At 41.4% G+C, this 25,502-nt stretch overlaps 1 protein-coding gene across 1 annotated transcript in view; it reads right to left on the bottom strand.

Moving 5' to 3' along the window:
- RAB31 (RAB31, member RAS oncogene family) overlaps nt 1–25,502 on the bottom strand; it is a 153,870-nt gene that overhangs the window by 34,669 nt on the left and 93,699 nt on the right. Inside the window, exons 4-5 of the mRNA XM_034943805.3 lie at nt 13,996–14,067; nt 12,865–12,971 (exon numbers count right to left, since the gene is read on the bottom strand). Coding sequence (XP_034799696.1) covers nt 12,865–12,971; nt 13,996–14,067 — 179 coding nt within the window. The remainder of the gene's footprint in view (nt 1–12,864; nt 12,972–13,995; nt 14,068–25,502) is intronic.

Genomic DNA, 25,502 nt, shown 5'->3' on the forward strand with positions numbered 1-25,502 from the left:
TATCTCACATAAGGAAAACGCATCGTGCATTTAACACTTGCCATGATTTTTCAGGCCTTTTGATGTTCACTGGCTTTAGTGCTTTTAGTATTTGGAATAAATTGGATTTTTAAGGTCCAGCATTTCAAATTCTGTTATTTGGTTTGTATAATTTCTAAGAAACTCCCCTACTCAACTGTGGCTCACTATCAAGACTGGAATGAGTTTTAGAGTCACATGGGAAGAGATGAAAGCAATGTAATTTATTATTCTTAGTAAAAAGTATTTATCTCCAAATATATTTTTAATCTGTTAAAAACCACAACTTTATCCAAAAATGTAAAACAAGTGAGGAGATGGCTGGTGGTGTTTCTAACTTGACTGTGTACACTATGGAAGCACAGGCCCACCCTGGTTTCCAGCTATAGATTGCACAGGAAATTGCATGCATCACGCACTTACTCAAGACACTAGAAGGGCTCCCACAGCCTCCTTGAGGATGGCCAATAGGTTTGATCTCTTTAACTGGTAGTGACTACCCGAGGCATTGCATTAAGGAGGAGCCTGGGGCCACAACAGGCTCAGAAGAAAACAGTGTTCTGACTGCCTGGCAATGCGGAAGCCGAGGCAGGCACCATCCTGGCCAGCACATCAAGCCCACCCACTCTGCATGCTTTTGAGACCCACACCATCCCGCCATCTTTCCCACTATTCCCCAGGGCAGGCGCAGGGTAGATATTCTTGACGGCCCCTCCCTGCCAACACGTGCCAAGCTCACTCCCACCTCCAGGCCTTTGTTCCAGATCTTGCCCCTTCCTGGAATTTCCTCCTCCAACACATCCGTAACTGCCTGTGGCACATACCTCACCTGGGACACATGTCGTCCCATGCCTTTCCTAGTCACAACAGATGATTCTGACCTCTCCCTTTCCTGAACCCCTCTGTCCCTTCTGGACTGCATCAGACCAACTGGAACTTCATTAAATACAGTCTTATATTGCTCATCAGATACTTCCCCACCCCCTTTCTTGGCTGCCCAAATAGAAGTAAACATTAATAGCTCAAAGGAAAAGACAGTCTCTTTTCTATTCTCACAGCACTTTGCTGCCACAAAAGAACCATCAAAACGTATTTGCTAATCAAATGACTGAGAGCTGATAGGACTAATTTCCTTCCTCCTACCCTACCCTATTTTCACTTCTAACACTAGATGCCCTTTGTCTTGGTGTATGACCTCTACTCCAGGAAGGAATTCTGGACTCCCTGGCAGCAGTCCCACCCATCCCTCCCAGTGTTTCTGTAAGAGGCACCAGAGTGCTTCCGTAAGATGTTAAGAGACCATGATTCCATCCCTCAGAAGAGGCGAGAGTGCATGAGAACAGCCCCTGAGCATCTCCTGGGTTGTATTCATGGGGAGGGTAGGAGGAATCTTAGGCAGAGGCAGCCAGTGACAGCAGAGCCATCTCAAGGTCATTACCCACCACCTCTGAGAGAAAGTTCTCCCACTTCCCAACCCAGCCCCCATCGTCACTATTGTTGGGTAACTTCCCACTGCTACCACTTGTAAGATAAAATAAACTAGGTCTGAGGGGTCTTCTCCCATCGGCACTTCCTGATCCCTCCCTCATCCTTCTGATTCATTCGTGGCCCTAAATACACCAGTGAGAGATGGAATTTCAAGGAAATGCCAAGAGGAGACCCCTGAGCTTGAAAAGCAGTTCCATTAGAAGCCATGAAATGAAGGCCAATGTCCAAAAATGACCAGGAAAGCCTGAAAGAGTTTCAAATTGGGAAGAGTCAAAGGGGATTTGTGTAGAGCCAAGAATTCAAAATCAGGAAAACAAGATCAAGCAGAAGAAATGTAGAACTAGAACCTGCTATGCGGAATGTATGGGGTTGGAGTAATTTCTCCCAAGGAATGACTTATTATGGCAGCTATAGGTCAAGGCTGCCCATGCTTGTCAGAGGAAGTGTGAGGGAGTGATTCTTGCTTAAGGGCCAGGGTGGGATAGGATATGCTCTTCCTCCTCTGACCTTCCCTCCTTCGCGGAGGATCCTGGCCACATGGCCCTAAAGCAGATGGTTCCTGAAATACCTGCAGGTCCTCTCACAGAGGTCCCAAAGCCAGGTGACCTTAACCCCTTACCCAAGCCAAAGGCAACCAAGCACAGGCTGGATATAAGGGAGTCGAACCATCCAGAAGAGGAATCATACATTACTTCAGTTTCACAATAATTTGAGCAGAGGAAGATTTTGTTTAGGGTTGTTCAAAATAGGAAAATCTTTCACCAAGATCAGGAACCTAGAAAAAGATCCAAGCTAAATAGGGTAGCCTCATATTAATTTGAACCCAATCACATCTCTTCTCCTGGTGATTATGAATGTGGGGTGTGAAAGGGGTTGGGGCAGAGAGGCCCTGGAAATGCTTTGAAAGAGATTAAAGATGAAGGGCCAATGGTGTCACTTTTGTGTTTTGTGTGTGTGTGTTTTTAAATAATTTCAACTTTTTTGTTTGTTTGTTTGTTTGTATTTTGAGACAATGTCTCACTCTGTCACCCAGGCTGGAATGCAGTGGTGCGATCTCAGCTCACTGCAACCTCTGCCTCCTGGGTTCAAGCAATTCTCGTGTGTCAGCCTCCCAAGTAGCTGGGATTACAGGCGTGTGCCACCACACCTGGCTAATTTTTGTATTTTTAGTAGAGAGGGGGTTTCACCGTGTTGGCCAGGCTGGTCTTGAACTCCCAACCTCAGGTAAGCTGCCCACCTCAGCCTCCCAACATGTTGGGATTACAGGTGTGAGCCACCCTGCCCAGCCAATAATTTCAACTTTTATTTTAGATTCAGAGGGGTACGTGTGCAGGTTTGTTACATGGGTATGCGGGGTGACACTGAGGTTTGGGGTACAATTGATTCTGTCACCCACGTACTGAGCACAAGAGGAAGTTTTGCAACTGTCCCCCACTCCTTCCTGCCTCTGAAGCCCCCAGTGTCTGTTTCCATCTTTATGTCCGTGAGTGCCCAATGCTTACTTCCCCTTATTAGTAAGAACATGCAGTATTTGATTTTCTGTTCCTGGATTAATTTGCTTAGGATACTGGGTGACACTTTTGAATCCTGAAAGATGATGAGTCATTGTTTTCATTCTCCAGGAAGCCTGAAGGGCAAGAGAGAAGCCCAGACAGTGCAGCCTGCAGTTAGAGACCTGTACAGATGCCAGGATAGATTCTGGGACTTCCTCATTCTTCTCTACCATAAACTCCTACTGACGAAAGCAATGCTTTTCCGAGAATGACCCTTGGACCACTTGTAAAAGGATCACTTTTTAAAATGCACATACCCTCGCCTGCCTCTTCCTATTGAATCAAAATCTCTGGTCCTGGTTCCTAGAACTGGAATTTTTAACAAGTGCACTATGGTTTCTTGAATTCATGAAACTTTTAAAACCACTGAGGCAAGGTTACAACCTATTTCTCTTTTTTTCTTTGCAAGACCCAACTGCCCTGTTTTTTCCACCAGACCCAGGTAAAGGACATCCAGTGTCCTATAGGGCTCTCCAGACTTTCTGAGACAAAGCTTTCTTTTCTATTTAGACCCTAGGCCAATCTGCTCTCCTAGAATAGCACAGACCTTGAATTAGCCCCATGCCATGTGCTACTTGTTCAGAAACTTGCTGCCAGCCCCAGCTCGCACACAGACTAGGTTCTCCTGCCATCTTGACCAGGCAAGTCAGCTGGTACCCCAGATCCTGTGGATTCAATCCATTTGAGGTTCTTATTTTCTTGCAACTCTGTCAATCCCTTAAATGTCCCCAACTGTGCAAGCCTAACTCCAGCATCAGCAGATGGTGGAGAGAACAGAATGGCCTGCCCCATCAGGAACTGCACACTCTCCACCCCTGGGAGCTGTGACCAGAACATTCATGGGGAGGGAGAAGAGCGGCAGGAAGGACGGGGGGTTACACCCCTGAGCACCTACTCTGTGCAAGTCCAGGACAGTCTTCTCACATTCCACTTTGCTTTCATGCCTCAAATTCAGAGGGACCATACATTACTTCAGTTTCACAATAATTTGAGCAGAGGGAGATTTTGTTTAGGGTTGTTCAAGATAGGAAAATCTCTCACCAAGATCAGGAACCTAGAAAAAAATCCAAGCTAAAAATCCTGAGTGTACCTGACCGGATGCCTCTGAATGCCTTCCACTCTGGGAGTGGGGCGGACCTTTATACCATCTTCTGGAACATGCAAGAAGATGAAACACACTGAACAGGCATCTCTGCCAAGTACTTCTGCACTCAAATGCCTTAAGTGGGCTGAGCCAAGGTTGGAGGGCGAATTCCATTTCCAACCAGCAAATTCTCAAAATAGGCCAGGCAGAGCTCCTTCCAAGAATTGACAAGCTTACACAACCAGAGTGTGTTGGATGAGATCAGTTTCACCAACACACACACACACCTACACACACACCTACACACACACTCATACACACACATCTACACACACACTCATATACACATACATCTACACACACACATACACATCTACACACACACTCACACACCTATACACACATCTACACACACTTTCATACACACATACATCTACATACACACATACACATCTACACACACTCATACACATACGTCTACACACACACATACACACACATACACACACATCTACATTCACACACATCTACACACACACACGTCTACACACACACACACACACACATACACACACATCTACATCCACACATACCTACACACACATATCTACATGCTGTCCTGCTACAACCCCCAGTTAAAAATCAAATACAGTTTTCTGGGAATTACAGGAGAGCAAAGTACTTTGGGATTAGAGTAAAAGAAGGTCAAGCTCTGAATAAGGTCTGGGGTTTAGAGGTTTGGCTAACTCCCCAGAAAAGTTATATCAGCAGGCAGAATCTGGAGCAGCCAGACTGCTGACCAAGAACCGATTCCCCCACCATAGAAACGTGTCAACAAGCCGGTGCCCACTAGGTTCCCAGGCCCTATCACTTACCGACTATTCCTGTCTCACAGGAGACAGACATTCTGGGCAGAGACCCAGGCAGCAGGCTTCCCCTTCCCTCTTTCCTAAATGGGAATTTTTAATACAGTTACTCTGTTTATCTTTTGTACCTTAGGTGTGCTGGAGATGGTTAATTTAATCATTTGGCCCAGTGTGTTTACAAAATTTTTGTCAAATACATCCCCCTTTGTAATTTTTGCCATATGTACATAATATATATAATGCATATATATTACACATACCCTCACCTCACTGTTCCAATATTTATTATTTTTATCTAAATCAACTTTTCGTTAATCAGATTTTTTACTGAGATAACCGTAGATTCGTTTACAGGCAGTTGTAACAAACAGTACCAAGCGATTTCTCATACACTTCGCCCAGTTTCCCTAAATGGTCACATCTTGAAAAACTATGGTATAATATCACAAAGAGGACCTTGTCATTGATGCATTCTATCTTATTCAGATTTCTCCAGTTTTACTTGTATGCACTTATGTATGTGAGTTAAGCTGTATACAATTTTACCACCTGTGTAGGTTCCTGTGTCCACCACCACAGAGAAGATACCAAGCAGTGCCGACACCACAGGGTCCCTTATGTTGCTCTTTCAAACCCATGCCCACTTTCCTCCCCGTCCCCCACCCCTACTTCCCCTTACGATAGGCCCTGGCAATCAGTAATCTATCCTCTATTTCTAAAATGTTATTATATAAATGGAACCATGCAATGTGAAACCTTTGGGACTGGCTTCATTCACTCAGCACAATTCCCCTGAAGATGCATTCGAGCTGTGTGTATCAGCAGTTTGCTTCCTTTTAGTGCTGAGTAGTAGTCCATGGGATGGATGCACCACAGTTTGTTTAGCCATTCGTAGCTGAAGGACATCTGGGCTGATCCCAGTTTAGGACTATTACAAATAACGTGTCTATGAATATTCATGTGCAGGTTTTGTGTGAACATAAGTTTTCATTTCTCCAGGATAAATGCCCATGAATGTGATTGCCAGGCCATATGGTAACTGCATGTTTAGTTTTATAAGAAACTGCCAAACTGTTTTCCAGAGTGGCTGTGCCATTTTGCATTCACACCGGCAACGTATGGATGACTCAGTTTTTCCATATCCTCACCAGCATTAGGTGTTGTCGCTGCCTTTTATTTTAGCCATTCTGATAGGTTTGATGATGATATTGAACGTTGCCTTATATCCTTCCTCACCATCTTCCTATTCTCTCAGGTGAAATGTCTGTTTATGTCTTTTGCCATTTTCAAATTTTTTCATGTAAATTTTGTGAGTTCTTTATATAGTCTACCTACTAGTCCCTTATAGATATATAGTTTGCAAATATTTCCTCCTAGTCTGTAGCTTGTCTTTCATCCTCTTCACACAACAATATTTCACAGAGCAAATATTTTTAAGTTTTTAAATTTTAAGGGTGTCCAATTTATCAGTATTTCCTTATATGAATCGTGCTTTTAATGATAAGTCTAAGAACTCTTTGCCTAACCCCAGATCTTTAAATTTATTTTCTTTTAGAAGTTTTTCTAAAAGTTTTGTGGGTTAACATTTTACATTAAAGCCTGTGATTCATTTTAGACTAATTTTATATAAGGTTGAGGTTTGTTTTTGTTTTGCCTATTGATGTCCGATTACTCTATTTGTTGAAAAGGTCATTGGTTGAATTGCTTCTTCTGTTGAACTACCTTTGCATCTTTGTCAAAAAATCAATTGAGCATATTTGTGTAGATTTATTTCTGGGTTCTCTATTCTGTTCCATTGATCTATGCATCCGTCTCACTGCCAATACCATACTGTCTCGATTACTGTAGCTATATAGTAAGCCTTCATATAGAACAGAGTGATTCTTTCCATTATATTCTTCTTTGTCAATATCGTTTTAGCTATTCAGTGTCTGTGATTTTCCATATAAATTTTAGAATAGGCTTATTTATGTTTACAAAAAACCTTGCTAAGATTTGACAAAAATTTCATTTAAACCTATAACTCAATTTGAAGAGAATGAACATCTTTACTATGTTGAGATTTTCAATTCATAAACATAATATGTCTCTCCATTTATTCAACTCTTACATGACTTCTTTCATCAACATTTTGTACTTTTCAGCATACAGCTCCTATATATGTTTTGTTAAATATATGCCTAAGTATTTCATTTTCTTTGGAGCAATTGTAAAGAATATCGTGTTTTAAATTTCAGTTTCTGCATATTTATTGTTAGTATTAATATATAGAAATCTGATTGATTTTTCCACGTTGCTTTTGTATCCCACAACTTTGCTGAACCCACTTAGTATTTTTAGAACTTTTTTGGTAGATTCTTTGGGCTTTTCTGTGTAGATAATCATGTCATGTGCATAAATCAACTTTTTTAACATTTTAAAAGAAATTTGATATCACTGTCATAAATGCAACACTAGTGTCAACTATCATAAAAAGAATGTAATCCTAAAAAATAAATATGATAAAGACAAAATATAATTAAACTCTAGTTAGATACACTTGTCTGCAGAGGGCCCTCAACCTTAGACTTTCGCTCTCTCTAAGGGAGAATAGCAAGTATAAAAATAGGTCTTAGAAACTTAGTGTCATCGGGCTCACTTGGAACATTCCCCAGGACAGACCATATACTAAGCCACAAAACAAGCCTCAATAAATGTAAAATAATTAAAATCATACAAAGTATGTTTCAGATTACAATGGAATGTAATCTGATCATTAAATTAGAAATGATCAAAAGTCAAAATTTGGGAATTGCATAAGCTATTAAATAAATAATGGGTTAGAACACGAATTAGAAAATATTTTGAGATTAGTTAAAAACAACATATCAAAACCTATGAGATGCAGCTAGAGCAGTGCTTACAGGAAAATTTATAACTATAAATGCCTACATTTAAAGAGATCTCGAATAAATATGCTAACCTTTCTCCTTAGCGAACTGGAAAAAGAGGAAGAAAGCAAATCCAAAGCAAACAGGAGGAAGGAAATAACAATTAGAGGATAAATAAATGAAAGAGAAGAACAATAAAAGAAATAAACCAAAAACACTGGTTCTTTGAAAAGGTCAACAAAACTGACAAACTATCGACTAGACTGAATGAGAAAAAAAGAGAGAAGTTTCAAATTTCTAAAATTAGGAATGGAAAAGGAGACATCACTACTGACCTTATACAAATTAGAAGTAATATTTAATTGGTCATGGGATTAAGAAAAAAAAGATTATGAGATAATACTATGAACTACACAGCAAATTAGATAACACTTAAAGAACTGACATCATGGAGATCAAGTTGATGTAGAAAAACAAAGAGAAATGACATCAATCCTTCACAAACTCTTCTAGAAAACAGAGGAGGTGGGAAAACTTATCAACTCATTCTACAAGACTGTTATTGCCCTGATACCAAGGCCAGACAAAGATATTCTAAGAAATGGAAACTACAGACTAAAACCCTTTATGAATATAGACATAAAAATCCTTAACAAAACACTAGCAAACTAAACCCAGCAATGTATAAAAAGGATTATGCATCATGACCAAGTGTGATTTATCCCAGCAATGCAAGACTAGTTTAACATCCCAAAATCAATTAACATATAATTACATATGTAAAAATTTTTTTGAAAAAATCCAACATTCGGTCATGACAAAAAACCTTCAACAAACTAGGAGCAGAAGGGAATTTCTTCAACAGAATAAAAAAGATATATGTAAAACCAGTTAGTGTGATACTTACTGGAGCAAGACTAAATGCTTTATCCTTAAGATCAGGAAGAAACAAGAATGTGCACTCTCATTACTTTTATTCCAGGCTGTTTTAGAGATTCCAGCCAGAGAAATTAGTCAAGAAAAAGAACTAAAAGGCACCCATATTGGAAAGGAAGAAGTAAAATAGTCTTTATTCCCAGATAATATAATCTTGTATATAGAAAACTCCAGATAATTTACTAAAAAACAACTAAAATTAATAAATGAGTTCAGGAAAGTTATAGGATACGAGATAAACATACTAAAGTCAATTGCATTTCTACACACTAACAACAAGCAACGCCATAAATAAGAAAACAATCCCATTCACAATACCATCAAAAAAATCAAATACTGAAGAATAAATAAAACAAAAGCAAGACTTGTAAACTGAAAGCTATAAAACATTGCTAAAAGAAATTAAAGAAGACCTATTAAAATGAAAAGACATTTCACACTGATGGATCGGAAGACTTAAAATTGTTAAGATGGGAATAATACCTGAATTGGCCTAAAGATTCAACACAATTTCTATTAAAATCAAAGTTGCCTTTTGTTTTTCAGAAATTAAGAAATAGATCCTAAAATTCATATGAAAATGTTAAGGGTCCAGAATAGTCAAACAATCTTGAAAAAGAGAACAACGTTGAAGGACTCACAGTTTTAAATTTCAAACTTACTACAAAGCTACAGCAATCAAAATAGTATAACACTGGTGTCAGGACAGACGTGTAGATCAACTAATAAAGTTAAGAGCACAAAAATAAGACCACATTTATGGTTGACTACTTTTGGGCAAAAGTGCCCCCAAAAGATTCAATGGGAAAGAAACCATCTCTTCAACAACTGGTGCAGGGGTAATTAGATATCCACATGGAAAAAGATGAATTTGGACCCGTATCTTACATTACATACAAAAAGTAACACAAAATGGATGACAGACCTAAATGTAAGCACTAAGAAAACATTAATAAATATTTGTGATGTTCAATTAGCCAATCACTTGTGAACAAGAGATAAAAGAAAAACATGATAAACTGGACATAAACTTTTGCACACAGTAAAAATTGTGAAAAGATAATCCACAGAATGAGAGGAAATATTTGCGAATTATATGTTTGATAAGAGACTTTTATTCAGAATACATAAAGAACTCTTACAACTCAATAATAAAAAGACAATCCAACTAAAAATTAGGCAAGGGATTTGAAGAGACATTTCTCCAAAGAAGATACACAAATGGCCAATAAACATATGAAAATATATTTATTAACATCATTAGTCATTAGGAAAACCACAGTGACACAATCTCACACCCACTAGGATGCCTATAATCAAAAAGACAGGCAATAAACGTTGGTGAGGATGTGGATATCTTGCAGTTACTTTGGAAAACAGTCTGTGAGTTCCCAAAATTATTAAAAAGAGTTAACATATGACACAGAAATTCCACTCCTAAGTACATATCCTAGAGAGATGAAAACATACATCCACACAAAATTTGTACATGATTGTTCATAGGAACATTTTTCATAATAGCAAAAAAGTAGAAATAATTCAAATGTTAATGTGTGAATGAATAAATAAAATGTGGTATATCCATACAATGAAATATTATTCAGCCATAAAAATGAATGCATCACTGACACTTGCTTAACTGAAAGAAGATGGTCACAAAAGACCACATATTGTACGATTCCATTTATGCAAAATGTCCAGAAGAAGCAAATTTAGAGGAAAAAAAGGTAGATTAGTGATTACCAGGGCTGGAAGGAGGTGGAAATTGAGAGCGAGTATAAATGGGCATGACGTTCTTCACAGAGTGATAGAAATGTTCTAAAATTAGATATGAGATGATTGTACAACTCTAAAAATATACTAACAGTCGTTGAACTGTATACACTTAAAACAGGTGATCGTGATGTTTTGTAATTTATCTCAATACAACATATTAAATGTCTAAAAATTAAAAATGAATTAGTGTCCAACTAGTCTTTCTCATTGACCTAATCAGAGTTTTAAAGGCAGTCAGCTTCTTGTTGCTTGATTCAATAACAAGTACCATCTAAAATAACTGTGTATAACAAAAGATATACATGCCACACTTTAAAACGCAACTGCAGGATCTTGAGGAGCCACATTCAGACCTCACTGAGGCCAAACAAGAGGAGAAAAGATACTACCAGGGAGGCTGGATGCATGGGACAGTGGCCCCATGACACTACCACTAGAGGTAGCAGCTGGATGGCCCTGCATTTTCTCCTACTGGGGATAGAGAGGCTGTGAGTAAATTCATGGTTGGAAGTGAGATGAATAGATTATGTTAGCTGGGGCACTATGAAAATTGCACATATAAGAATCAGCTGAGCACAAATCAGAACACCCATCAAGAAGAATGCTGTACCTGTGCATAAAAGGCAAATTCCACCCCGAAACACAGCATATCTTTGGGTGCTGGTAGCCACATCTACATGTCACAGATATGTTTTATCTGGCCAGGCTACACTTTTCTAGGAACTGTCCCTCTTCAAGACCACCTGCCTTCCCATTCTAATAGTAATGTTGGGAAATATCTCGTACTACCAATCCCCTCTTGGCCACACACGCCTGTTCTTAACCTGGGGAATTCCTCCCTGGCATTTTAGACTGGAAACTAAGAGAATGCCAGGCCAGTATCTCTCCAGAGACTAACTCTGGAACATGTCAAATGCCAGAGCTGAGGGCAGTTCTGTTTTTACCATGTGGATACCAGTACCTTCCAATAAATTCCCCTTTCTCCTGAATTTCAGTTGTGCTTTGGTTCCACATAACCAAGAATCCTAAGCGATACTATTCAAGTTGAAATCGTTTTCTGCTTAAATTCTAGTCCACCAGCATTCCCACAATACATAAGACTTGGTTCCACTTAAAGGCGCACATTAGTCCCATAATTAGGGGGTTTTAGAGATAGCACCTTCTCTCAGCAAAGGTCGTCTCTACCCACCCACCTCACCCTTCCCATGACAAAGGTTAAGGTGATTCTGCTGGGAACACTAGATGAGTAAGCTGTTTGAGGATTACAGTAAAGAAGGGAGATAACTAAGTCTGGGAAGTTTGAAGATTTGTCCAAATCCCAGAAAAACAAACGATTAAGTGGTGTTTATGGCTGTTATTAGAAACCAACCAGATGCAAGTTGATACAAACTTTTGAAATCCTAAAGAAACAGAACAATTTGTTAAATGCTATGTTAAGAGCTTTTGCAAGATCCACTTCCATCCATTATTTATTTCGCTTTGGTTTAATCACATTTTGATTAGCAAAACCAGAAGCATGATGTAGTTGTCTTTATGAAAATCAACTACTAGAATTCCTGAGAATTAAATTAACCAAGGGAATGGAGATACCACAAATTCACTATTTCCTTTTTTAAATAATGTATTTATTTAGTAAAACAGCTAGCTTACCAGGCTAGGTAAAGCTATCATCAAATCTCTAATTCATGTGTACTGGATCCCCACAACCTCCTTCGAGATATAAGAAGTTCAATAACCCAATACCACTGGGGAAAGTCAAGGTACTCACATACAATGTGTCATATTCTGATTTTAGAACAAAATAGTGAGATTATGTACTTGACTATATCCTTAAGATAAAATCTAGAACCAAAACAAACAGGTATGCTATGAAAAACATTAAGAATTCTAATGGTCATTACCATAGGAAAGTGTTACTAAAATTGTGCTAGTAGTCATAATGAAAATAATAATGGAAAAAGTAACAACAGAAATAATAAAACCATCTAGCCCAAAGATATGTAGAGTCAGGGATGTAACAGTGTTATGTACAGGAGTTATAATTTTAACATTTATCATTGTATGGTATATCAGATCTGTATTTCCCTATCATTTTCCCTTATTTCTTCTCTGGTTGAATCAATGCCACATTGACTACCACAAGTGAAAGGCCATTAATTAAGTTATTACACTGAGGGCAGACATAACAAAGGCATGACACCTTTGTACACTCAGGGATGACATTCAGGGATGGAGGATAGTATCCACACAAAAGAGATTTAAATGCATCTTACCTAATATCTGAGAGGTCGCACTTGTTTCCAGCGATGGCCATTACAATGTTTTCTGGACCATGTTCTTTCAGCTCCTTGACCCATTTCTTCAAGGTATAAAATGAATCCTAAACCAACAGTATACACAAATCATTAGAAAGACACCTCAATACAATATTTCAGCTAAGCAGAAATACAAGCCCAGTACAATTTAATGGAGAAAAATATTTTTAGGAGACTCATGCAGATTAACACACTACCTCTGTCTAGGCACAAAAGTTAATGTTAGCTGAAATATACTTAAATAGACCATATCAAGTTTTCTAAAATTAAAACTTGATCTAGTTAAGAAAATCATATCAGTGATTTTTCTCCTATAAATAACATTAATTTAAAATGATAGCCTGGACTCCACATGAATAAGAATAACAGGACTAAGTAAATGCTCATGCTTACACCAAGAAAGAAACATATATATTTAGAGTCCTGTCTTCCTGTTGGCCCTTCACTCACAATTGTCCTCTAGAAAACAGGCCAAGGGCAACACACCACATTTAGGTAGAAGTGGTCAGGAACTCGTGGAAAGTAACAGTGATGGGTCATTAAACTAACAGTCTTATGTGCTGAGTCAACACTCCAGAGAAAAAAAAGTAAATAATTCAATTTGCAGGAGTGGGAAAAAATGTCATCAAACTACTGCAGTTATTTGTTGATGGAAGTCTAAGACCTTCAACGTGATAACTAAAAATATACTTATATATACACACACAAAGATTTACTTACATACACCCGAATGTTATGCTTGGCATTTTAAGTATGTAGTATGATTGAAACAGTAACAAAAATAAGTATTCTGTAATTATAAAGCATGCAGAAATTAAAAATGATTTTCCTTTTCTTTAAAAGCTGACATTCTGCAGAATAGTACTAGCAGGCATGACTTTGCCTCTACAGTCAATTTTAAGAATGAATGGTCATTATTGTTTAATTTAGCAGATAAATATGGGATGCTTTGTCACATATACATGAAATAAACTCAACATATAGTGGCACGCTACTGGCAAGATGCAAGCAGTGACATCTCTGCTCCAGTCTCTCTAAGTAAGAGAACCACCATAAATGACATCTAAATTCTGAAGGAGACATTCTTACCTGCTTGGTAATATCATACACGATAACAGCTGCAGCTGAGCCTCGATAATACATGGGAGCCAATGAATGAAACTGTTTAAGAACAATGAACAGTTTTAGGCCAAAGTGAACAGACTTGATTCAATCCCAAATTAAACATAAATGTTTTATCCTACATCATCCTTATAGGATCCCTAAATTCCTTCCCTATATAATTTTTCCATGGTTCATATTATTTATTTTATTTATTTATTTTTTTTGAGATGGAGTTTCACTCTTTTCACCCAGGCTAGAGTGCAATGGCATAATCTTGGCTCACTGCAACCTCCACCTCCTAGGTTCAAGCGATTCTCATGCCTTGGCTTCCTGAGTAGCCAGGATTACAGGCGTGCACCACCACATCTGGATCATTTCTGCATTTTTATTAGAGACAGAGTTTCACCATGCTGGCCACGCTGGTCTCAAACTCCTGACCTCAGGTGGTCCACCTGCCTCAGCCTCCCAAACTGCTGGTATTACAGGTGTGAGCCACCGCGCCCAGCCCCAGAGTTCATATGAAATAATAAATTTTCCTCCTCATCAACACATATATATGTTTGTGGTTTATTGACCATGAAATCTACTATTGGGTAAAGGCCAAAAACAAATTTTATTTTAAATGTTACCATCTTGTGAATTTTCTTTTCTCTGCTGCTCATCATTTCTCTAATATGACTGACTGACCCAGGGTAATCTCATTAGAATTATGCGGCAGTAAAGGAAAGAGGTATGGCAAGGAGAGGGAAAGGGAACACTGGCAAAGATCACAGGACCCTTGCTGAGCCATTAATGAGGACCAGTCAGCAAGGGCAGCCTTGGCAGCAGGTGCCTCGGGTCTGGAGGGGCTGCCACCTCTCCAACGCGGGGCTTCACACCTGACAAGACAGCAGAGGAGCTCCATTCCAAAATGTTAACAAAGCAAGTGCCGCTGGTCACTAGCATCGTTCATCCCCAGACAGGAGAGCTCATTAGTCTCAGAATGCATACATTTTATGTATATTTTGGAGAACGGTCCAGTCTTAATCTGCATATTTTTTAAAATTAAAAAGTATCCTGGAGGGGCCGAGTGCAGTGGCTCACGCCTGTAATCCCAACACTTGGGAGGCTGAGGCAGGCAGGGTCACCCGAGGTCAGGAGTTTGAGAACAGCCTGGCCAATATGGTGAAACCCGTCTCAACTAAAAATACAAAAATTAGCTGGGCATGGTGGCAGACGCCTGTAATCCCAGCTACTCGGGAGGCTGAGGCAGGAGAAATGCTAGAACCCGGGAGGCAGAGGTTGCAGTGAGCTAAGATTGCAAAACTGCACTCCTGCCTGGAAGACAGAGTGAGACTTTATCTCAAAAAAAAAAAAAAAAAATAGTATCCTGGAGGGGTTTTGAAAGTCAAGAAGAAAAAGATGGCTTAATAGAAAAATGGACAAAGATATATATAAAGGTAAATCACAGAAGACATATAAATTGCCAACAAATATTTTAAAACATGTTCAATTAGAATTGGAAGAACACCAATAAAAATAAGGAGACACTTATAAATTATTAAATTGTAAAAAGATTTGTGCTGTTCAGTGTTGGTGTAGGTTTGGGAAGGGAGGCACACATACTCTACATGGAATGTGCTGAATATCTTCTTTCAAAGCAACTGTTGGTAATATAATCCAAAGTTGAAATGTGTGTCCCATTTGACCCAGCAATTCCACTTAGAGGAATATATACTGGAGTGACCATCACACACAGGAAGACACATCCCTGTGCTGTTTATGGGAGCAAATGGGAATTGACTCATGGTATAATGTTATGAACTGAATGTTTGTGTCTCCCCTAAAATCCATGTATTGAAACCCTAACTCCCAACGTGGTGGTATTAGGAGGTGGGGCCTTTAGGAGGTAATTAGGGTTAGATGAGGTCACAGATGGGATTAGTCCCTTATAAGGAGAGAAGGAGACCAGATCTCTCTTCTCTCCCTGCCCTGCCCCTATGTGAGATACAGCAAGAAGGCGAGTATCTGCATACCAGAAAGGGAGCCCTCACAGGCACTGAATCTGCCAGCACCTTGATCTTGGACTTCCGAGCTCCCATATGGTAAGAAATCAACGTGTGTTGTTTAAGCCACCCAGTCTATGTTATTTTGTGCACAGATTAATACATATATGTATGTAATGATATTCTATAGCCATTAAAATGATGATTTTTATTTATAGGAAAAGAGATCTTTGACATACTGTTAGATGAAAAATAGTCTCAAAACAGCACATATAGCATATAATTTATCATTTATTATGTGGTTAATTTATCATTATATGATAATATAATGTAGGGTAAAATGTATGTGGGAGTATGTCTCTGTGAGCAGGAATAACACGAGGTTCCTCTAAATCTTAACAGGTGGGATTTCCAGCGATTTTTACATTTTCCTTATAAGCATCTGTATAGCATAAATTTTTACAATGAGTTTTAAATAATATGGTTTTTAAGTTTTGAACAAAGCAGCTGTTTTTATTGGGCAGCGGGGAGAGAGCAGGGAGGAAGGAGAAGTGGATCCTGAAGCTTTTCTGGCAAGCGACAAAACCCTAACTCATTATTTTCTTTCCCACGATACTCATCATTGGATCAATACTTGCCAATAAAGTATCCTTTTACCCCAATTATATAAAATGCCCATTTTTTTCAAAATAGCCTCCATATAAGAGTGGTTCATGTAAACACACAAAGTAGCAGTCAATACAAACTTTATTTCCCAAAAGTAAAGATATTCATGGACTCAAGCTCAAAGAGGAGCAAACTGCGGGTGTCTTCTAAGACAGAGAGAGTTCATTTTAGGCTAAAACACCATGAACTGAATCTAAAACGGTCACTGGCATGGAGGTCTCATGAATTATTGAAGAGATCTTGGTATATAATGCATTACGCATTCTTTCCTTCCTCCAAATGGAATCGCTTTGAAATAAATCTCTGTTGGTGAAGCCACTTAAATGACTTTATTGCTGGGGACTTGAGGGTTTTAATGAGTTAGAAGTTCACGTCTCAGTTCCAAAACCCAATAATGCATTGACCAAAGGGTGATCTTGGTGGAGGACAAAAAGATAAATCACTTCTAGTCTACAATGTTTATGCTTTTCCCCCTTACAAATAGAAAACAAAAGCACCACAATCAGCCTCAGTCCTCAACATGACATAATTCAATTCCTGTGGGGTCAGAAATAAGACTGATGGAATGCTCACATAAAAAGATTCTTCTGGAAATAAAGTTCACAGTCACAAGAGGCTGATAAAGCTTTATTTTTACATCTTACCTTGAAAGGTTATTTGAAAATTAGCACAACAGATGCCAATTCAAAATCCCTTCTTCCCTGACTACCCAGCAAAACATCTAGAAGACCAAATTAAAATGTTGAGAAATTTTTCAGATGTCATTCAATTATTTAGAAACGGCACAGGGAACTGTGAAAACCCAGTGTGTCTCCTCAAAAGAAATAGCTGTTTATGTCCTTAGTGTGTGTGATTATTTGTTTTCTAATTGCTGGAGGTCCCTGTGGCAGGGGAGACGGGAACGGCCTTCTTCAGGCTCTTGGAGCTTCTCCGGCTGCTCAGCTTTCGCAGATGGACATTAACCCTGCCCGCAGCTGGTAGAAAATAAACGAGCATGACCTTTCTGGAAAGCAGCTGGACAATGTGTTTCAAGAATCTTGCAAATGTTCAGATACTTTGATTTGACAATTCCACCTCTTAAGGGAATAATCAGAGATGGTTACAAAGTAACCAGAATTCATTTGAGAATTATCAATGATGCTGAAAAACTGTAAGCAATCTCAATGTCTAACAATTAAAGAATGGACACACAAATTTTGGCTTAGCCATATGATGGAATATCCAGCAGCAATTAGACTTAGGTGTTTGTAAAATATTAAATGGCACATGAGGCAAGACAGCCTAGTGTGGTATTTTCCTGAGGGTCTTCTGCAGAACACCAGGCCACGTGGAGGTGGCCAGGAAAAAAGGTTTCCTGGCCAAATAAGTTTGAGAAACACCACATATAATAATGCTTCCCTGGAGGTTTACAAAGCATAATTAGTGCATTAAAGGCTCTGAAAATTTTCTACAGTAAAGAAACCTATTTATTTTGGTTTTAGTTCAGAATTCCCATTCATTTTTAAAATCTTTTTTTCAAGTAGTATTTATTAACATCTAGGGACCTAGCGTGATCAAGAATCACCTTTGGGGAAGTGAAGAGAACTGGACTCAAAGAGAGTCCTGAGGCTTGGCTTGGCTCTATCCTACTTTTCTTATTTTGTGAAACTGGTGCAGTGGGTGGGGTCAGAGACAAAGCTGAGGTTTTTCCAGCTCTGTGACAACCCTCCAGAGCTCACGGCCAAGGTAAAAACAGGCTCAGGATGGAGGCTCTCGCCTTCCCTGTAGTGTGTACTACACTTGTTTTCCCATCCTGTACTGCCTTATGTGCTCGCACACCCACGCGTGCACACACACACACACACCTCAGCAGCACAGTGGAAAGTCTTATTCCAGGAAATCTCCTAACCCTTTAGACCACCTACTCTGCCTCAGGCAACATTCCTTAAATGCAGGTTTGTGGCATCGTAAATTCTACAGCAGCAAAATCCTGCAAGTTGGGAATGAGCAGTGGTGGAAAATACATGAAGTTTCCCAACAAGCACAGCTCCAGCTGGGCTCTGCCTCCCAGATGAGAATTATCCAAGCCAGAATGCTCTGGCATCAGGTCCAGGAACTCGGAGTGATGGGCTTTGTATTATGATTTCCAGAGGACGCTCTGTCCCTGTTGAGTCGCTCAGGCTCGGCCTGGGCGCCTATGCTGCTCTGTGGCAGGTCAGGTGCAAGGCCACCATAAGGGAGAGTCAAGGGCAGATGCCAAAAAGAGCCCAAGGTCCACTGGGATTCAAACAAAGAGAGAAGGGGTAGAAGAAAATTCCTGAAATTCTCAACATTCTCAGCTGGCAAAAGGTGAATGGAAAAACACATTACTGAATGTTCTTTCTGTGCCATTCAGAAGAATGCTTCCGACTTTTACATAGACCCTCTCTCTCCACAGAAAAGCAGAGGCCTAGTTAATATGCCTACTCAGATGTCCTAAAACCCGAGTGTATGCAGAGTTGAATGAAACGGGACTGGGAGACAATACATCGAACTGTTAAGATGTTCTCTCTGAATAATGGCAGTACAGACAAACCACCACTTGCTTTGCTGTTTCTGAATTATTCAAAAAACCTTTCTATTATATCATAATACATTACTTCTGCAATGACAGGGGGTGTCTTTTTCTTTTTTTCCTTTTCTTTCATTTTTCTTTGAATGTGTTGTTAGAGCCAAAAAGCTTTCTCAGCATTCAGGGATCCAAGGGTTGAAGCAACAGTACCAGGAGGAAGCAACAGTACCAGGAGGAAGCTGGGTTTTAGAAGAGACCTGATGAGCACCTGACTCCTTTCTGACAAATGTGCTGCAAGCCTCATTTAGCAGAAAATGACACAACACAAATCCAAACATCTTTCCACAAAAACGATGTTGGGAGGAAGGCATGGATTACTTTTATTGATTGACTGGGACAGGGTCTCGCTCTGTCGTCCAGGATGGAGTACAGTGGTGCCACCACGGCTCACTGCAGCCTCAACCTCCTGGGCTCAAGTAATCCTCTCATCTCAGCCTCCCAGGTACCTGGGACTACAGGTGTGTGCCACCATATCCAGTTAATTTTTTTTTTTAAGTTTTTATAGAGACAAGTTCACGCTATGTTGCCCAGGCTGGTTTGAAAACTCCGAGGCTCAAGTGATCTTTTTGCCTTGGCCTCCCAAAGTGCTGGAATTAAAGGCATGAGCCACTGCACCCCGCTGGATTAGTGTTTTTTTAAAAGACAATGTAATGAACTGGAATATTCCAATCCCTAGAATAATGTATAAAAAAGAAATCAATGATTTAAGATGCTGTAGAAATGCATTTTTTCCCACCCATGAAATTGTCCAAGGGCAGTGAACGTCAGCTCATATACCTGCATGTTGGCAAACAAGTGGAGTTTCCTAAAACTCCAGAACTATTCCCCACCCCACTCCTAGGTATGTCTATTCACATCATACACAGCCACCGTGCTATGCATTTGCGGGGAAAGCCAGGATGGCCACGACGATCATAGAAAGTTAGTCTCATCTTGCCCTCTCTCCGATCTGCCCAGGTTGGTTTGGTCTCTCCCATCCTTAGCCTCAGGGCCACAGTAAGCGTACCATGTTCAAGACAAGACCCCAATGTGTGGGACAGTATCTTCACTGCACAGCCCTGAGGAGGCCTCCGAACAGGCCCCATCACACCAGATGCACTCAAAAACATACGGTGTCATTTACCCCAATGTGCCTAGAGCCCCGGACTCTGCACTTTGCTGTGTGCCAACCCAGGCTAGCCAGCACGGCCTTCAGACCCAGCCCCAGCTCTCACGCAGCCGCACCTCCCTCCTGTCCGAGCAAAGTTCGTCTTGCCTTGACTGGAAGTCCAAAGTTTCCACAAGAGCCTTCAGATATCCAGTGAGCTCCAAACTGGCCACACAGCCACCAGAGAGATCCTGTTTTGAAGTGCTGGATTATGATATTTATTTACACTGACCACAGAATGTATTTATTTTTAACTTTCACTGTGGAAATTTTCAAGCATATCCACAAGAAAAGAGACTAGAATAATGGACTTCCATCTTCTCATCCCCTGACTTCAAGATCACCACTAACACATGGACCACTGGCTTCCTTTCTACCTCGTCTCACCTCCCGCTCCATTCCTACCCCTGGAGTCTTTTGAAGCAAATACTTGACATCATCTTATGTTAACTGAACATCAGAGTGATTGATTTCTTCCTATATAAATCCAATTGTTTCACTTCCCTGTTCAGAATCCTTCAAACTTAGTATAAAAGCCAAGCTCCATTCTGTGGCATCTTGGGTGGGCCCTGGTCCCTTCTCGGGCCCCTCCCCTGCTTGTCTCCAGCCCCGGCCTTCTCGCTGCTCCCTAAACACAGAGGCAGGCCCACCGAGCCTCCACACCTTCCCTGACGCCTTCTAGCAGCCTGGACCCTCCTCCACCAGCATCCTCAAGGCCCCTCCCTCACTTCTGTCACACCTTTAATCAACTGCCACCCTCCCTGAGAACCCTTCCCTGAATCCCTATCTGGACCATAGCAAGGACTCGACAAATATTTAATGACTGAATGCATGTAATAAAAGTCAATAACCCTGTGAAACCAGGGAGAGAAGACAGAGTTGTTCCTGTTACTCAGATGAGAAAACTGAGGCTCAGCATGGTTAAGTGAATTGCCCAAAGACACACAGCTCTTTTTTTTTTTTTTTTTTTTTTTTTTTTGAGACGGAGTCTCTCTGTGTTGCCCAGGCTGGAGTGCAGTGGCGCCATCTCGGCTCACTGCAAGCTCCGCCTCCCGGGTTCACGCCATTCTCCTGCCTCAGCCTCCCGAGTAGCTGGGACTACAGACGCCTGCCACCACACCTGGCTACTTTTTTTGTATTTTTTTAGTAGAGACAGGGTTTCGCCATGTTAGCCAGGATGGTCCCGATCTCCTGACCTCGTGATCCGCCCGCCTCGGCCTCCCAAAGTGCTGGGATTGCAGGCGTGAGCCACTGTGCCCAGTCGACACACAGCTCTTAAATGGTGGAAAAGACTTTGAACACAGGTCTTGACTCCAAATTCCATGCATTTTCCATTCCTGTGTTGCTTCTCTGAAATGAAACGTTGCTTCAGTTGATATAATTAAGACACAGGTTTACATCAAATGTATTCATTCATTCAACAAACAGTATCTCACTGTTTGAACGCTCAGTATGTGGCAGGCACTGTTCTGAGCAGCAGAGAAACTGGAGTGTGGTGGGCAGAATAGTGTCCCCCAAAGAGGTCCATGTCCTAATCCCCATCACCTGTGACTATGTTAGGTTACATGGGAGGTGGAATAGGGCTCATCAGCTGACCTTCATATGAGGACATTATCTTGCATTCCTTGGGTGGGCCCAGTGTCTTCACAAGGCTCCTCAACAGTGAAAGAGAGAGGCAGGGGAGTGGGAGAGAGATTTAAAATGCTACTCTGCTGGCTCTGAAGACAAAGGAAGGGGCTACAAGCCAAGGAATGCGAGTGGTCTCTGAAAAAGGCAAGGAAACAAGATTCTGCCCTTGTACCTCCAGGAAGGATTAAGGCCTGCAGATATTTTAATCTTATTCCAGTGATACCTATTTCTTTTTTTTTAAATCTTTTTATGTTTTTGTTTTTGTTTTGAGACAAGGTCTCATTCTGTTGCCCAGGCTGGAGTGCAGTGGTGCAATCTCGGCTCACTGCAGCCTCAACCTCCTGGGCTCAAGTGATCTTCCTGTCTCGGTCTCCTGAGTAGCTGGGACTACAGCTGCATGTCACCACACCTGACTAATTTTTTAAAAACTTTTTGTAGAGATGGGAGTCTCATTATGTTGCCCAGGCTGGTCTTGAACTCCTGGGCTCAAGTGATCCTCCCATCTCAGCCTCCAAGTATCTGGGACCACAGGCATGAGACCCATTTCTGACTTCTGACCTTCATAGCTCTAAGGGAGTCTATCTGTGTTGTTTTAAGCCACTGAGCGTGTGGCAATCTGTTACAGCAACAACTGGAAACAAAAAGAGAAAGTGAAGAAGGTAACAAGGTCCCTGCCCTCAAAAAGCGTCCTCTTTTTTTGGAGTGAGGAGGAGTCTGGCACCTTCCACCGGGCCACTCTGGATGCAGAGGTCTTCTTACCGCAGGTCCGTGCTCACTGCAGCCCAGCTGCCTCTGTTAGGACAGGCTGTCAGCGCCTCAGGAGCAGGTTCTTCTGTTACCAAACAAAGTCTATTTGCTAATTTCCTATTCAAGAGTGACACTCATAGGCTTTGTAGGGCTTTTCTACTGTATTTTAGCCAGACGTAGGAAATTAGCTCCATAAAAGAAAAGAAGAGGACAGAAGGGAAAGGGAGGGGAAGGGAGGAGAGGAAACGAAACTAGTTGAAGCGCTTCTTAGATTCTCGGCAAATCCACCTCCAGACCCCCTGAAACTCCTGTCTCAGTGGCTCTGTGTCTTGGCCCCACGTCCTCTGAGAGTTGGCAGAATGGAAACTTGGCCTCCGCCCAAGAGGCACAGACAGTGCCTCATAATTAGAAGCTACTCAGGGCATCCCAGACTAAAACACACACCAGCAAAATGTCATTGCCTGACCTGGGAAGGTGTTCATCTAGCGCAGTCACTGTACCTCCCAGAGCAGCCTGTCCCCACCAAGGAGGGGGCATATGGAAGAAGGGGACACGCACTGGAGAGCAAAGGGCAACAGCAGGGTCTCCAGTGACAAAAGAACCCCCGAGGGGCAAGAGCAGGGCAGAAGCCCATGTGTAAGCAGAAGAAGCCTGTCCACGCAGCTCTGAGGCTTTCCCCTCTGGCCGCCTCTGTGTTCCCACGGCCCACGCCACATCCCTCACTGCCAGCATGGCCACCTCCCGGGCTCAGGGCAGAGCTGTTTACAGTGTTTCCCTAAGAACTCCGGAAAGGTATCTTCGTATATGAACATGTCCTTCCTCCTTCTCTTCTGTCACTGGCATTCTGACACCCAGGATGGCTGTTCTGCACCTAGATTCCTATTTTCTTACAGGACACGACCCCCCCAAATGGCATGACAGTTCTGGGGGCCACGTCTGTGGACCAAGGCAGTCCCTGCTCCACCTGCACAGCTGCCGTCAGGGTCCCCTCATGCCCCTCTCCAATACCTCTGCTCACACTTTGCTTTTGTAGTTTCCAGCACCAATTTTCAAATATCAATGAAACTCTTCAGCTGTAAAGTGCTTAATGAAGGATTCCTGGGGCTTCTCCTTAAAGGAGCTCAGCAGGCATGGCCCTCACCACAGCTGTTTATCTCACTTTAACAGCATAAACCCTATCTTCAAGCTCCAGGCCTGCCTCCTCCCCACACAATCATCACTCAGTTTTCTCTTTCAAGAGAGTTACTAGGGGCATGGAGGAAGGGAATATTTCCCTTGCCGGGATCTCAGTTTGCATTGGTAGAAAGCACAGTCATCCCAGCCTGGACAGTATAGTGAGACCTCATCTCTGAACAAAACACAAACAAAAAATATTAGCCAGGCATAGTGGCTGGTGCCTATAGTCCCAGCTACTCGGGAGGTTAAGGCAGGAGGATTGCTTGAGTCCAGGAGGTCAAGGCTGCAGTGAGCTATGATTGCACCACTGCATTCCAGCCTGGGTGACACAGCAAGACCCTGTCTAAAAAGAAAAAGAAAGGAAAAAGAGAAGAAAAGAAAGCACAGTGCTCTTGTGAAAGGGTGGGAGGAGAGCAAAAACTCGCATGTACTCTATCCTCTCCCATGAGGAGGAATGCCTACAAAAACGTTCTATCGTGGGCTGGTGGGGATGGTGCAGGTCAGGAGCAGGATTCCGGGCTGTGCTGCTGGCTGGTGTTGCAGCTGGGACTGTATTTCCAATGCCTGCAGGAGAAAGAAAGGAGCTGCTCATTCTGAGCTTGTAAGAGGCTCCATTCTTCAAGAACTTCCAAAGGTCAAAATTTCCTCTGACTTTACTAATGGCCTATGAATAGTGAACCACTTTTTTGACCATAGATGCTGGGGCCCTGAAGAAAGCAGGAAAGACAGCAAAAGAGTTTCTTTGGATGTCTGTAAAGCCTGAATTTGACCTCAGCTATCTGCTGCCTCCAGTTCCTTTGCTTTCTCAAGGACCCATTCAGACCCAGCGATTCCGCACAGCTTTGTGCCAGTGCATCCCAGCCCTCTGGGCACATGATCTCCAAACACCTAACCTTTCAAACCATGCAGACTGGCAGTCACTTGCAAAATTAATCTGAAGGAGGTGAACAAGTGGTATGGCTGAACAGCCTGGGGTGGCCAGATCTCCTGACTGCATGCATTAAACCGTGGGCTCCTGGAGGATGTCAGTGTGGCTCCCTCTTATAGGCATGCACCACCACACCCAGGTAGTTTTTTATTTTTTGTAGAGACAGGGTCTCACTATGTTGCCCAGGCTTATCTTGAACTCCTGGGCTCAAGCTGTCCTTCCACCTTGGCCTCCCAAAGTACTGGGATTAAAGGTATGATTCACTGTGCCTGACCTAACTCTTTATTCAAAATTTTTTCTCTGAGGTCAGCATTTCTAACCTACATGTAAATTCCAAAGAGTTGAAAGACAGCTGGCAACTTGCTTATCATTGATAATTTACAGGTTTAAGGAGCAGGTAACCCCAAAGTCATCTACAAAGTCAACATAATCCTGACCAAAATCCCAGTTGGATTCTTTTGATAAATATTTACAAGCTGATCCTAAAATTCATTTGGAAATGCAACATACACAGAATAGCTAAAACAATCTTGAAAAAGAACGAAGTTGGAGAACTCACATTTTCCAATTTGAAAGCTTACTACAAAGCTACAGTAATCAAGACAATGTGGTATTGGCATAAGG

The sequence above is a fragment of the Pan paniscus genome, chromosome 17, assembly GCF_029289425.2.
Source record: "Pan paniscus chromosome 17, NHGRI_mPanPan1-v2.0_pri, whole genome shotgun sequence".
NCBI lineage: Eukaryota > Metazoa > Chordata > Mammalia > Primates > Hominidae > Pan > Pan paniscus.